Source organism: Hydra viridissima, unplaced genomic scaffold (genome assembly GCF_058129835.1).
Source record: "Hydra viridissima isolate aposymbiotic clone 2 unplaced genomic scaffold, HvirCarnegie_v1 scaffold_4, whole genome shotgun sequence".
In the NCBI taxonomy this organism is placed as follows: Eukaryota; Metazoa; Cnidaria; class Hydrozoa; order Anthoathecata; family Hydridae; genus Hydra; species Hydra viridissima.
Window position 1 is genome coordinate 279,851 of NW_028324303.1, and position 16,512 is coordinate 296,362.

At 30.9% G+C, this 16,512-nt stretch overlaps 1 protein-coding gene, 1 long non-coding RNA gene and 1 pseudogene across 4 annotated transcripts; all 3 read right to left on the reverse strand.

Moving 5' to 3' along the window:
• Nucleotides 1–16,512, reverse strand: part of LOC149889272 (uncharacterized) — a 65,744-nt pseudogene that overhangs the window by 37,715 nt on the left and 11,517 nt on the right.
• On the reverse strand, nucleotides 5,820–7,460 carry LOC149889275 (uncharacterized). 2 transcript variants are annotated; one of them, XM_090086346.1, is made up of 2 exons: nucleotides 6,983–7,460; nucleotides 5,820–6,847 (listed from the first exon to the last, which is right to left on the reverse strand). In XM_090086346.1, exons 1-2 carry the CDS (start codon nucleotides 7,255–7,257, stop codon nucleotides 6,025–6,027), a joined length of 1,098 nt encoding a protein of 365 aa, XP_089942472.1. In that variant the 5' UTR covers nucleotides 7,258–7,460; the 3' UTR covers nucleotides 5,820–6,024. The 2 variants fall into 2 exon arrangements, with proteins under 2 accessions (XP_089942472.1, XP_089942471.1); XM_090086345.1 differs by having other exon boundaries at nucleotides 5,820–7,459.
• LOC149889276 (uncharacterized) lies at nucleotides 7,660–9,255 on the reverse strand. 2 transcript variants are annotated; one of them, XR_016452201.1, is made up of 5 exons: nucleotides 9,086–9,255; nucleotides 8,685–8,920; nucleotides 8,276–8,388; nucleotides 7,808–7,915; nucleotides 7,660–7,704 (listed from the first exon to the last, which is right to left on the reverse strand). It is a non-coding gene; the product is annotated as an uncharacterized LOC149889276 (long non-coding RNA). The 2 variants fall into 2 exon arrangements; XR_016452200.1 differs by having other exon boundaries at nucleotides 7,664–7,915.

Below are 16,512 nucleotides of genomic sequence, written 5' to 3' on the forward strand. Positions count from 1 at the left end.
ACAAATTAATCATGATGAAGTAAACACTTTTTTAGATTGTCGTTATGTTAGTGCACCTGAAGCATTGTGGCGAATTTTTGAGTATCCAATAAGTCATATGTCACACACTATTATACGCCTTAAAGTTCATCTACCTGAAAATCAGTTAGTGTATTTTAGAGAAGGAGCAGAACAAATGGCTTTAGATCGTGCAGCTCAACGTGATACGCACCTAACAGCATGGTTTAAGTTAAATACTGAAAATGAAAGAGCACATTGCTATTCGTATGTAGACATTCCTTATCACTTTGTATTTGATGATAAACATTGTAAATGGAAGATTAGACAAAGGGGTGGTGATAAGGTGATAGTAAGAATGTATAAAGTTAATCCAACTGGAGAATTGTTTTTTCTTAGACTGTTACTTTTGCAAGTAAAAGGAGCAACATCTTGGGAGGATGTGCGTACTGTTAATGGTATTGTCCTTGAAACGTTTCGTGAAGCATGTGTTTTGAAAGGTTTGTTGCAAGATGACACTGAATGGCAGAATACTCTTTCTGAGGCGGTTTTAACACGTATGCCAAAGAAAATTAGTCAGTTGTTTTCAATTATTTTGACCTTTTGTGAACCTGACAATCCTTTACTTCTCTGGAATACATACAAAGCTTTTATGATGGAAGATTTCATTCACCGCTCAGTCCCACTTCTAATAGCTGAACAAGCTACTCTTCATCAAATGGAGAAGATTATTAATCAAAATGGTAAAACGCTGGCTGATTACAATCTGCCTGTTATTGATGAGTTTATAGGCTTAAATCTAGAAAATTTTAATGAAAATGTTCAACAATCTATTGACGAAGCCAATCGAATGAGACTGTTGCTTAATGTCAATCAATTAAATGTATGTAATGCTATTCTTGCTGCACTGAATGAGCAACCAAGTGTAGAAAATCAACATTCTAGATTGTTTTTCATAGATGGACCAGCTGGTAGTGGAAAAACCTTTACTTATAATTATTTGATTGCTGAAACCATAAGTAGGGGCTTTAAATCTGCCACAGCTGCATGGACTGGCATAGCAGCAACTCTTCTTTCAAATGGATCTACATTGCATGGCTTATTCAAACTTCCTGTTCCAATATTAGATAATAGCACATGTAATATAACTCCTAACTCTATGTACGGGGATTTTTTAAGACAAGTTAGTTTGTTTTTGCTTGATGAAACATCCATGATACCTAAACATGCGTTAAATGCAATTGATAGGTTGTTAAAAGATATTTGCAACAACAACTATCCGTTCGGAGGAAAAATCATTCTTTTTGGTGGTGACTTTAGGCAAATTCTGCCTGTTGTGAAAAGAGGACAACCAGCTGAAATAGTGGAATCGTGTATAAAATGTTCTTTGCATTAGCAATGGGTGCAGAAGTTTGCATTAACTGAAAATATGAGAGTACAAGATGGGGAAGGTGAATTTTCCCAATGGCTATGAAAACTTGGGAATGGAACAATACCTGTCAAAGAAGAGGATCCTTTTAAAGGATGCATTGAAATACCAAATCAGTGCATTATTAGAGAAAATGAATCGATTGTTGAAAAGATTTTTGGAGATGCTGATCAAAATGATTATTCTAAACGTGTGATTTTAACACCAACCAATTTTGATTCATTATCAATCAATGAAGAAGTGCTTGAATGTCTGCCGGGTGAGGTCAAAATTTATTTAAGTGCTGATCAAATTGATACTGATGACCCTAATGAAAGAAATAACTTTCCTGTTGAGTTTTTGAACAGCTTAACTCCTTCAGGTATGCCACCTCATTGTTTAAAATTGAAAATTGGTTGTGTAATTATGCTACTTAGAAATTTAGATCTCAAAGCTGGGTTATGCAATGGTACTCGAATGAAGGATTGTGCTCTTCAAAATAATTATATTGATGCAGAGGTTTTGACAGGTGTTTCTGGTGGTAAACGGGTTTTTGTTCCTCGAATTCAATTGGCTCCATCAGATTCTAATTTACCTTTTGTTCTAAAACGTCGTCAGTTTCCTGTCAGATTGGCTTATTCAATGACAATTAACAAAAGTCAAGGTCAAACATTTGATAGAGTTGGGGTATATCTCAAAAAACCGTGTTTCTCTCATGGTCAACTATATGTTGCATGTTCAAGAACTAGAGCATTTAATAGTTTGTTTTTCAAAATTGATAAACATCTCATTCAAGGTATGGTAGGTGAAAAGTGTTACACAAATAATGTTATATTTTCTAATGTTCTTAATTTATAGTCTTTAGATTTTCATTTCGAAAATTTATTGTTTGTAGGTTGTGAGCATATTTTGTATGTATAACTTTATTTATTATTTTAATATTTTTTTTCATAGTTTTTGATAAATATATCCTGTCATTTAATATTGTTATAAAATGTGTTTATATGTGTTATATACCACCATATTTGTTTATAGTCGTATATATGTTTAAATTATGTTGTTTCCATGTTTTCAAAGTGGTGTGACTTGGCATTATGTTGAGCAAGATTTAAACATATATACGACTATAAACAAATATGGTGGTATATAACACATATAAACACATTTTATAACAATATTAAATGACAGGATATATTTATCAAAAACTATGAAAAAAAATATTAAAATAATAAATAAAGTTATACATACAAAATATGCTCACAACCTACAAACAATAAATTTTCGAAATGAAAATCTAAAGACTATAAATTAAGAACATTAGAAAATATAACATTATTTGTGTAACACTTTTCACCTACCATACCTTGAATGAGATGTTTATCAATTTTGAAAAACAAACTATTAAATGCTCTAGTTCTTGAACATGCAACATATAGTTGACCATGAGAGAAACACGGTTTTTTGAGATATACCCCAACTCTATCAAATGTTTGACCTTGACTTTTGTTAATTGTCATTGAATAAGCCAATCTGACAGGAAACTGACGACGTTTTAGAACAAAAGGTAAATTAGAATCTGATGGAGCCAATTGAATTCGAGGAACAAAAACCCGTTTACCACCAGAAACACCTGTCAAAACCTCTGCATCAATATAATTATTTTGAAGAGCACAATCCTTCATTCGAGTACCATTGCATAACCCAGCTTTGAGATCTAAATTTCTAAGTAGCATAATTACACAACCAATTTTCAATTTTAAACAATGAGGTGGCATACCTGAAGGAGTTAAGCTGTTCAAAAACTCAACAGGAAAGTTATTTCTTTCATTAGGGTCATCAGTATCAATTTGATCAGCACTTAAATAAATTTTGACCTCACCCGGCAGACATTCAAGCACTTCTTCATTGATTGATAATGAATCAAAATTGGTTGGTGTTAAAATCACACGTTTAGAATAATCATTTTGATCAGCATCTCCAAAAATCTTTTCAACAATCGATTCATTTTCTCTAATAATGCACTGATTTGGTATTTCAATGCATCCTTTAAAAGGATCCTCTTCTTTGACAGGTATTGTTCCATTCCCAAGTTTTCATAGCCATTGGGAAAATTCACCTTCCCCATCTTGTACTCTCATATTTTCAGTTAATGCAAACTTCTGCACCCATTGCTAATGCAAAGAACATTTTATACACGATTCCACTATTTCAGCTGGTTGTCCTCTTTTCACAACAGGCAGAATTTGCCTAAAGTCACCACCAAAAAGAATGATTTTTCCTCCGAACGGATAGTTGTTGTTGCAAATATCTTTTAACAACCTATCAATTGCATTTAACGCATGTTTAGGTATCATGGATGTTTCATCAAGCAAAAACAAACTAACTTGTCTTAAAAAATCCCCGTACATAGAGTTAGGAGTTATATTACATGTGCTATTATCTAATATTGGAACAGGAAGTTTGAATAAGCCATGCAATGTAGATCCATTTGAAAGAAGAGTTGCTGCTATGCCAGTCCATGCAGCTGTGGCAGATTTAAAGCCCCTACTTATGGTTTCAGCAATCAAATAATTATAAGTAAAGGTTTTTCCACTACCAGCTGGTCCATCTATGAAAAACAATCTAGAATGTTGATTTTCTACACTTGGTTGCTCATTCAGTGCAGCAAGAATAGCATTACATACATTTAATTGATTGACATTAAGCAACAGTCTCATTCGATTGGCTTCGTCAATAGATTGTTGAACATTTTCATTAAAATTTTCTAGATTTAAGCCTATAAACTCATCAATAACAGGCAGATTGTAATCAGCCAGCGTTTTACCATTTTGATTAATAATCTTCTCCATTTGATGAAGAGTAGCTTGTTCAGCTATTAGAAGTGGGACTGAGCGGTGAATGAAATCTTCCATCATAAAAGCTTTGTATGTATTCCAGAGAAGTAAAGGATTGTCAGGTTCACAAAAGGTCAAAATAATTGAAAACAACTGACTAATTTTCTTTGGCATACGTGTTAAAACCGCCTCAGAAAGAGTATTCTGCCATTCAGTGTCATCTTGCAACAAACCTTTCAAAACACATGCTTCACGAAACGTTTCAAGGACAATACCATTAACAGTACGCACATCCTCCCAAGATGTTGCTCCTTTTACTTGCAAAAGTAACAGTCTAAGAAAAAACAATTCTCCAGTTGGATTAACTTTATACATTCTTACTATCACCTTATCACCACCCCTTTGTCTAATCTTCCATTTACAATGTTTATCATCAAATACAAAGTGATAAGGAATGTCTACATACGAATAGCAATGTGCTCTTTCATTTTCAGTATTTAACTTAAACCATGCTGTTAGGTGCGTATCACGTTGAGCTGCACGATCTAAAGCCATTTGTTCTGCTCCTTCTCTAAAATACACTAACTGATTTTCAGGTAGATGAACTTTAAGGCGTATAATAGTGTGTGACATATGACTTATTGGATACTCAAAAATTCGCCACAATGCTTCAGGTGCACTAACATAACGACAATCTAAAAAAGTGTTTACTTCATCATGATTAATTTGTTCACTTATTAAAATATTGGCACAGTCGTGACCTTTGTATATGTATTTGTACAAATATTTAACAGCCTTAACAGACATGCAAGCTTCAACATTAATGTGAGCTTGATATTTCTTTGATAACCATGGATTGTAAGGTACCACCCAGCGGTTATCTACATTGTTACCTTTAATATTTATAACCAAACCATTATCACGACGTCTATATCGCGGATAACCATTATGAACTGCTACTGTGTTAGCATTAAATTCTTTAGGATAGTTTTTGCTGCACACCCCATCTTTCATGCAGGGAGAATTTGGATTCAGTATGCCACATGGACCGTGAATCATGCAAGTTTTAACAACGTCATAAAGGTCTCGATTAACAATCGGATCTGGAATTTCAGCAGATATTAAATTATTGATATCATGTGCTGTTTCAAGCTTATCACCATTTGCAAAGTGAAATAAAATATGAACATGTGGCAAACCACGCTTTTGAAACTCAATAACCTGAACATGTGTTACAACTTTCCCTAATACACCATGCTTAAAAATGTCATTAAGAAGGTTATTTAATTTGAGTTTAAATACTCGAATAACCAAGTCAGGTCTATCATTTGCTGTCTGACCTGGATATAAATTTTCAGTTATCTCGCGCCATTTTGGGTTGCAAGTGAAAGTAATAAAAAGATCTGGTTTACCATACTTTTTAATTATAGCTATAGCATCTTCAAAGTTTTCTTTTAAAGCTCTAGGACTTCCTACATAAGTTGATGGCAAAACTGCAACACGCCCTGGTCTAACATTATGATCATTTCCGAGGTTGTTTACATGGTCGTGTAAGACATCATACTGCTCGCTTCTCAGTTTGTTTTGGTTATTTCTGATGAAAGCAAGGCGCTGGCCTTCAATTTTAACATACGCATCAACAGCATATTGCTGAAACAGTTTTTTGCCATAAAAGAGTGAAGAAAAAAATTGTCTAACTGAAAGTTTATAATTGTAATACTGAGATAATGTAACATGATTTCTAACCAATGTAGCACGCTCAGGGTTGTGAACCAATTGATTATGCTAACCAGCATCACCCCTCGGAAAAAATAGAGGATAAACCATAGGATCTAAGTTGGCAGACAAACTTGATATAGTTTTAAGAGGATGACCTCTTGGGTAAATAACAACTTCCCTGGAAGCAGGTGGTGCACCATCTTCACCAACAAATACAACTGCAACTTCGTTATGTGAAGGGAGATTATAGCGACGTCTATCTTGCCCTTCAAGTAAAGACATTTTTACAACTGACACTGAGCGCCCTTCTAGAGCTGCTCGACGAACTTCTTCATCTTCCACTTCAGCCATGTTTTTAAATGCAAGAGCAAATGGGTTCTCTTCACTAATAATAGTTTGCAATCGCAACATTAAATCATTTAAGCAAAGATCATTACCACGTTGTTGCATTCTAAAATTTACTGCTGCAAGTGGATCATAGATGTATAGTTGACAATATGTTGGCAGAACATCTTGATTTGGTCTTAGATTACCTATACGATGAAAAACTTGACCACATATTCTAAAACATGGCGGCCCATGGTTCATGGGTTGAACTACATTAGCTTCAAATGAAGCAAAAGAAAGACAGGCATTATAATTTCTAATATATTTTAAAAAATTCAGATTGGCATTTCTATCTGCATAGTTTCCTTTAAATAAATCTTCTAAATCTTGTGGAAATGATGAAGGTTGCGACAAAACTACCTTTCCATTATGGCAACATAAAAAATGTGTTTCATCAGGAAATTTCTTAGCACCACAATGCTGACAAACATAATTCATTTCTCCTAAATAATTATAATCTGGAATAGTATTGCTTCTTGCTATACAATACATTCTTTCGTATCTAGCAGCATTTCTAGCATTTTGTCGATTATTAATTTCATCTCGCCTAAGTCTATCTCTTTCATTTCTGCGACGATTATTTTCAATTCGCCTAATTAAGCTCTCCTCATTTGGGTTTGAATTATTTGCTGCTTGCCGAGCAGCATTTCTAGCATTTTGTCGATTATTAATTTCATCTTGCCTGAGCCTATCTCTTTCATTTCTGCGACGATTATTTTCAATTCGCCTAATTAAGCTCTCCTCATTTGGGTTTGAATTATTTGCTGCTTGCCGAGCAGCATTTCTAGCATTTTGTCGATTATTAATTTCATCTCGCCTAAGCCTATTTCTTTCATTTCTGCGACAATTAACTTGCCTATTAACATTTCCATTTTCTAAACTAATATCTGCTTCTAGCCTAATATCATCCATTTAAACTTCACTTTCAATTGAAAGTTATACGAATCAGAAAAGAAACGAATCCTGAAGATCGCGATCTTTCCTATATAATTTCCTTTCTACTCTAAATAGCACACACAAATAATTTTTAAATATAACAGACTGTCATTTAAATTAAATTATACAATAATCTTATGACTATAAAAAAATACATATATCAGCTGGGAGATGTTTGAAAAAAATTAGCTTAGCAAATAAGCAAAAAAATTATTAAAAACATGCAATTCTAATAAGAAACATACTGCTAACAAAGAAAAATTAAAAAAAAAACAAAAACAAAAAAAAAACATTGTAAACCCTTTTTTGAAACTTAAACATTATTTCTTCAAAAAAAAATTATTAGCAAACATTTTTTAAAAATTCACAAAACTCTACAATATTTTGTTCTTCTATACCACATAAATGCATCATCTGATAAATCTAAAATAAAAAAATGTAATGAATAAGTAAATAAATAAGAAAAACATTACATACAAAAAATGAAAATCCATGAACCTTATAGAGAAAAGCTGTAATGATTTACCAGAGGAGTTGTAAAATATTAACATTTTATGTTAGCTTTTACAAAATAATTCATGCTGGAACATCATGATTCCAGAATATTTATAGCAAAATCATGTAGTAAACAGCGCTAAAGACAAAAAATCAAATTGAGATAAATCAAATTGTATATATGGCAATATAATTTGTATTGACTTTTAGATTATTGATTTTTAATAAAACTACCTATCCATTTTTAACAATAGACACCAACATGAAGATAAGCCAAATGTCTACTAACTCAAAAGATAACAAAAAAACATCACAGCAACAGCACACAACAATAGCACACACCATAAGTTAATATAATATATGTAGATAATAACTTAAGCAAGATAACATTCTTATATAACAAAACATAAGTAACAACATTACGCAAAATGTTATTAAAATACATTATTATGTGTTTTTAGAATAATCTTAAATAATAAAGGCTTGAAAACAGCTAGACCTAAAGCAGTAACAGTTTGACACTAAACACCATCGTGTAACCCTCTGTTAAAAGTACATACTTGGCTGGCAAAGTTGACAAATCTTGCTCTACACGTTTACCAAGTAACAGCACTTTGAAAACACGGAAACAACATAATATAAACATATGTACCAACTATAAACACAATAAATATGATTAAATATGTATATAAAGTTAAATATATATACCTCATATACTTATTTAAACAAATTTTTAAAACAATTATATAACACATATCAACACATACACAAACAATAAAAAAACACGTTACATTATTTTAAAAACACATTGATAAAACAGCTATAAGTGTGCAAATAAAAATTTTAAAAATGATGCCAGAAAATTAAAAAAAGATACAAAATATATATTTACAAACAATACTCTTTACCTTCTTTTTTTTTTTCATAAGAACTGTAATCCTCACAACAAAATTTAACCTTTACATACAATAACATGTGACATGCCATGTCAGTGTTGGCACAAAATTTTAATTTATTTTTCTAAATTTTCTAAAAAAGAACAAAAATAATTAAAAGCATCACAGAAATTTCAAAGTAGTAATAACCATTTTATGGAAGTAGCATTAGTGTAACTTTAAATAATATCCATACCCCTATTTTCTTTCTAAAAATTAAAATAACAAAAATAAAAATGCTGAAAGAAAAGCTAAAACAAACAAAATACAAACGATTTAAAAGATTAAAATCCTTTCTACTTTTTCTGATAAAAATTTAAATCCTTTCTACTTTAGCTAATAAAAATGTATATATAACTATTTTATATACTTACTTCAATTATAATATGATCTTAACGATTATCATTTCTCTTAACATGATTCTTTATGTAATATATCTAAACTAATGATTAGATTTCAAAAGGAAAAAAGTTTCAACTCGCTGAAGAGATCTTTCTCCAATGGCCGCGTGCATTTAGAGAACGCGCTTTTTCAAAGCCTAGTAACTAATGACGAAACGACGTTAAACATTAAACGTTTAACGTTAAACGTTTCTGTGCTAATTATATTAAGATTAAAAAAGTAAAAAAATTGTTTAAAAATGAATTAAAATTACGGCAGAACGAATTCCGTCGTAATGAGCAAAAAGACGCAATCATTTAGTCTTCAGTATCAAAAGAGGATAAAAGGATCTTGTTAGCATGTCGACATTTAGATATTATATCGCTTTTTTTGTTAAGCAGGTTGTTTTCTTTATACGATAAAATTTCAAACTTCTTGTGAACGCAAAGAATACAAATCTTGGTTTCAGGGTTGTATGTTTTGCAGCGTTTTAGAATACTCCACTTTGTTATAGGTGTGATGGCTTTTTCTTTGAGTTTCCAAATTTCCTTTGAAAGCTCGGTATCATTCTTATACCTGACCGTTTTAAAAGATTTTAAATGGTTTGCATATCTTAGCTTAAATGGTGTTTCGCTAATGCCAAAATAAACTTTTTCTTTGAATTCAAGATTTTCGGAACTCACGATAGCTTTTTAAACGATATTGCTTAACAAACATGGATTGTTTAAAGGACAAGCGGTTTTGTTGATACAGTTTGCAGGTGATTTTTGGTATGCTTCTTTGGTCTTGTAAAATTATGCGAATTAATGATGGATTTTACGTTTCGCATACAGCTATAACTTACCTTGATCGAATTTCTATTGAAAATTATGTGCAATCTATGATTTACCGGAAAGTGAAGGTCAACCAATGGAAGTAAACGGTTTCCTATTTTTGTTTCCACGTTTTGACTGAATGGAGAGTAAAACCATATAATGTTTCGCTTGCGTTTTGTATTTTTAGTCGTGGCAACTTGATGTTGATAATTGAGTTTACATTTATAGCCTGCCTTATTTAAAGCCTCTTCGTAAGGTGGAGTAGCATTTTTAAAAATAAGTTCGTTCGATGAAGTTGAAGATAATCTTAATTCAACAGTGCGAGGTAGTCTTTTGATAACACTAGATGGATGGTTGGAATCACAGTTGACGTAACACAGTTCATTATCACATTTCGAGTACTGAGAATAAAATTATCATTAAGATCAAGTGCCACATCGAGATAATTTACGATTTTCATATTGCATTTAATAGAAATAAGAAAATCATTATTTTTAAATACTTTTACGAAATGCTTTTTGATTTTTTCCATCTGCTGGCCGTTTTTGTTTTAAAATATTGCTAGCCCGTCGTCACGATATAGCCCGAAATCCTCTCTTTTATAATGTTGCGAAAGTTGAATTAATAGAAAGATTCCTACTAATTCACATACTTCAGCATTTATCCTCTTTCGATACTGAAGACTAAATGATTGCGTCTTTTTGCTCATTACGACAGAATTCGTTCTACCGTAATTTTGATTCGTTTTTAAACAATTTTTTTACGTTTTTAATTTGTAATTAATAGCTGATGATTGACGTAAGGCACAAAACTTTAAGTACTATTAAAATGTTGTTTTTCTCCATTTAAATAACAGATATATGTATATATATATATATATATATATATAGATATATATATATATATATATATATATATATATATATATATATATATATATATATATATATATATATATATATATATATATATATATATATATATATATATATATATTACCAATTGCAAATAGTAAATGCGAATAACTTTTTTAGTTGTTTCTGGGTAGTCATATGGGTAAAAGTTAGTGCCTTATTCAAGAGTTAAAAACCTTGTTTATTGAAATGGACTGCCATACCTTGTGTTTTTTTAAAGCACTTTTACAGATACTTGTTCACAAGCTCGTATGAATAAGCTTGCGAAGTGTGAGGAGGGAAGACTAAAATAAAAAACACGATCAAAAAATTGTGCACGATATGATTCATCAACATAAATAAGTGATAAAGCGTTAAAAGAAAGGATAAATACAATAGGAGAAAAACGTTAACACGGAGACGCATAAACAATAAAGCGTGAGAAGAAAAATGAAATACGGCTGGGAAAAGACGTAAACACGGAGACTCATAGAGGATAAAGCGTGAGAAGAAAAGTTAAATACAATTGGGAAAAGACGTATACGCGAAGACTCATCAACCTGTCACACAAATAAAAGATTAATAAATCTCGTTACCGAAAAACACAACTCTAAATTATAAAAACACAATATACTAACGTTAGAGGGATGAGTACGGTCGACTTTTTAAACACGGTTAGGAGAAGAGTTTTCGGAAAGAGAAAGAAGACGTAATTTTAAAGAAAAAGTTTCAAGAAGATTTTAAAAAAACAGAGAGAGAATTTTGTGATAAGAGGAGTACTTTGATGAACAAACGGTTTTATAAGCAGTTTAATAAGTAGTTGAATAAAGGAAGAAAATAAGATTTTAATATTGATTGTTGGAGAATAATCAAAAGATTTCATTAAAGAAGTAATATTTGTAATAAAATAAGAAATAAAAGAAAGAGGGGCGTTTGATAGGAACAGTAATAAACACTGCAAGAAGCGTAAGAGATTATTATTTGTATTAAATAAAAGTTATAAATAAAAGAGTACTAACCATTACGCACTAATATAACATTGGTTGAGTTTTTTTATATTATAGAATGTACTGAAGACAACGAATATAAGTTTAGCCCATTTAGAAAAAAACGCCACCCACATCATCAAGAATAATTGCCAAACCATTACAAACTAATGTTTCCTCTTGAAAAAGCCAATGATTTCATTTCCAAGTATTCATACATGCCTGGTGTTGATATGGCAACTTATTAAGCATTAATAAAGTGAACATTTAGAAAACATTAATAAAGTGAAGATTAATAAATTGAACATTTTTTATGAGCTTCTTTTGTTTTTTAAGAATTATATCATATATATATATATATATATATATATATATATATATATATATATATATATATATATATATATATATATATATCACAAATTATTATTATTTTGAAGTATTGGTAAACTTCCAGGTTTAGCTAGTTATTTCTAATAACTGTTAATTGATCGTTGAACTCTATAAACGGTTACACAGTTACATACTCACTAATTGCAATATTGCGGATCTAGCGTCCGTAAGATTTAAACTAACGTACTAATTGGGCTCTTATTATAGCATGGAGGAGAAGAGAAGGAGGGGAGGAAAAAGAGGAGTGTGAGGAGGTCTAGTTTTGATGAAAGCGATAATTGATTAGAATGAGGTTTTGAAAATAGCGTTTGATGCTTGATAACTTACGAGAAGCAAATTATTAAAGCAATCATAAAAAAAATGGCAACAAGGACAGTAATTTGATTTTAAATTAAGACTGGCTATGTAAAATTTGAGGACTTTTTACCGGAAAATTTTTTAAGTAAAAAAAATTTCTAAAAGTTCGGTTTGAGTTAAATTAAAGCTATATGTCTCATTTGTTACCTACATAGCAAAAAAATACAATTGGAGGTCTCCTCGGAGGTATGCTGAGTCTTTGTCTTGATACTGCCCATCACCTTGCGCACAGCAGATTCTGGAACTTGTTCACTCTCTTTCTCCCATGATTTTAACAAAACGTCGCCAGTTTTATTTACCTAAGACATCTTAGACATATATTCTTTGATAATCGCACAGAAATTCTCAATCGGTCACCATTGAGGGCAGTTTAAAGGGTTAAGCTCTTTCGGGACGAAAACTAACTCTTTGACATTCATCCAATCAATCGTGTGTTTTGCTTAATGACATAAGGAGAGGTCTGGCTAGAAGGTGATCAGACCGTTACGGAACTTGAAAAAAATAGCAAAACTTTTCCCATTTTTGAAACTAAAACTTGTAGAATACACAAAATTGCTTGTTAGAAACTTAAAATTAGTAACCTTGGATCTGTTTTACCTCAGTTTTCACGTAAGTTTTATTGTCGATGATAAAGCAGCCATTTTGATTTGTCATCACCAAATTAGTTTTCTAGCGCTCTTTTTGTTAGCCAAATTCTAATTCGCATTGCGATTAGTTACTTTCATGGCTTTAAAAGACTTTAAATCAACTTTAGTAAAGTGCTAGTTAGTTTTGTAAAAGTTGTTTTATTTTTATGTGCAATTAGTGCTCCAACATTTTTTTTATTTTGTAGTTATTGTTATAAAAATATACTATTCTGGACTTGAGGATGAGTTACGCTTTAGTGTTTTGGGTTAACAGCCAGCAAACTTCAATTGTGCCTTCAATTGCCGTTAGTGAAAAGCGAATGCTTACTGACAATAAAAGAATAGATAAGATCAAATGGATTGATGAAAAAAGAAAGATACCTCCTTAAGGATGGTCTTCACACGATAGGCGTGTTCATTAAATTAGTGGTAAAAATACTAGGTTCAGTTATTATTAAGGGCAATTTGCTACATATTTTTTTGGTATCTCACTAAAGCTGATATTTTTGTTAGATAAACGAATTGATTTGAGCAAGGTAGAAAATAAAATTAGGACAGAAAAGGATAATTTTGATTCAGATCACAGTAAGAGTCCACCTTCATCAAATGATTATAATTATAAAAAAATAAATTGTAGTAGTGGAACAGTTTGAATTGTTTAATTATTATTTAATGTAACTATTATTAAGTATTATTGTTTCCATAATTAGAGTTCAGGATGTATTTTTAAAATTTGAAAACTGTTGAAAACTCATTTATATATTCAGGTCGACACTAGAGTGCCGTAGTGAATATATAATAGTAGTTTGCCAACGTCTGGTCGGTAAGATTTTTGCATCCTGTTACAAAAAGGGTAATAATTAATTGGCAAAGAAAAACTTAAAAGATCGGCTTTTGCATCTGCATTGCCGATCTATTAAGTTTCTCACTTTTTCCAAGTAGATACATAAAAAAGAGAAAACATTTTTCTTTGTAAAATGCTAGTATGATGAGCATTAGATAAACACGCTTAATTGTATCTAGTTGCTATATGTGTAAATGTTGGATGACTTGGTACATTTTTACCAATTTTTACTCATAACTTTTAGATTGATCAGGGGTTTGGTAGCAACAATTTATCGTGAAGCGTGAAAACATTTTTCGTGTCAAAAATGCCCAATTTTTACGAAAATTGTTTCCACTGATTTGCTAAAACTTTAAATGGAGATCTATGTCATAAAATCCAAAGGTGGATAAAGAGATCACCCTTACAACTTTATTTCATACTTTATAGAAAAAATTATCGGACAAAAGTAACTAAATTTTTTTGAGTTGACTAATATTATATCAATTTTTTAAAATTTCGCCCGCGTTAGTTTAGTGGAAAAAAAGATGCCCTTTCTCATTCGTTAGTTCATCAAAAAGCTCAACAAGGTTGTTCGACAAACTTATTGGTAGGTTCGGTAATGTGCACCTAAAAAATTTTCCTATCTGATTACAATTCTTTTGAGGCCCGGGTTTGACTTACTTTTGAAAATCTAGGGCAATATTATTACAATAAGATGGAACCCTAAGTCATTTATAAAAGGTATTATATTGCGTTTGGTAGAGATAATTAAAATTACTTGCAATCCGCTAAGTTTATATTTGGAATCCAAAAATGATAATCATTTTCCTGGACTAGATTGTGCTGTTTTGAGCGCCGTTTTGAGCGCAAATTTTTTTAATTTAGGGTATCCGGAAAAAAAAACCATAATGATTTTTTTTTATAAACTTCTTAACTATGCTATAATATATCTTTTGCTACTAAAGTTTATGTAAATAATTTTCAGTTATTATATAATAAGAAGGGTAAATAAGATAGAAAGTTATACTTTTTGTAAAGTCTTGGTTGTTCAAACAAGAAAGTTCTATAAAAGCATAAATAGTGTACAAAAATGTTTCTGTATTTTCATCTCTAATAAATTTCCTGTGTTATTTGTGTTAACTTTTTTACAGAACTGAAGTTGCTTGATTATTGTTCAAATCGAGTTAATAAACAAGATATTTGTTTATAAGAATTGTGTACTAATCAGTGACGTTATTCAGTTTTTTTGGTGTTCAAGACTAAAATACAAAGTGTGGATTTTAAAGTCTGTTTGGACAGGTTTCCCATATTGTCATAGTGTCTATTTAACAAACAAACTCTCACAAAAAACATATATTAATAAAATTGTAAACAAAACTTTCGAAAACACTATTTGTCTTAACAAATCTCTTACGTTTTATCAACGGAGAGCTACTAATATCGCTGAGTTTGATTTGGGAATGAGCATTACCAGTAATTGGTCTTTTTGAAAACTGGGATATTGTTATTACATCCTACATCTTGTAAAGATGAATTGTCACGCCGCCTACCAATTGCTTGTTGTCTGCCAAAATAATTTTCCAGGTCATCCTGACAAAGACTTGAGAATACATAATTCTCTCAATTTTCTAACAGAAGCTTTGCCATTTCTTTAAATGAATGTGGAGTTATTTTAAGTCATTTTTAAGCTTGCCAAGATACAAACATTTTTGATTTTGAATTTGCATTATAATACTCTGCCCTTATTTCTATCGAGTCTTTCCATAAAAGAAAATATTCAAGAAATTTATCTAACTAAAGATATCTTTCGTCAGTAAGAGATTCATTTAGTTTTAAAAATGGCTTCTTTTTTAACCTGTGACCTAATTTATTTTTAACATTCAAACAATCAAAAAATTTATCGATCATGGGTCAAGGTTTTTTGTGGAAAATCCATGATTAGCCATGAATCATGGTGTTCCAAGTAAAAATTGAAATGCCATAAATTTTTCAAGATTTTTACATAAAAATATTTTGTAAGTGTGTTGCTATGGCGATAGATGCATCAAATATTACTTACAATATAAAAAATATTCAGTCAATTATCCTACTCTAAAATTGATTTTCTATAATAAAGAAAAGAGGAAAAGTAAATTATTTCTTCAAAAAGTAACATTGATGATTGTTATAATGTTAAAGTTTTACTTTTTAAAGAATTATGTTTAAAGTACTTTAATTTTTGTATTGGGATTACTCCAGATCAATATTTCCCCAAGGAAAATACTCCTCCAATTTAAGTTGTTTAATAAACAACTATAAATCTTCTACAGACAAAGCAGTGTAATGTTCTTGAGGGGTAATCTATACTTTTGAACGTCTTTGACGTCACACATGTTGTAAGATCAGGCTGTTCTATTTTTTCAAAAAACGTAGCGTTTGTTTTGAGTTCTACATCGAACTAAGTAAAGAATCAGTTCATCTTAGGTTAAAAAGTTGAAGTGTATTAATTCACCTATCCCTTCCCCAACAAAGTAATTAAAAGGAT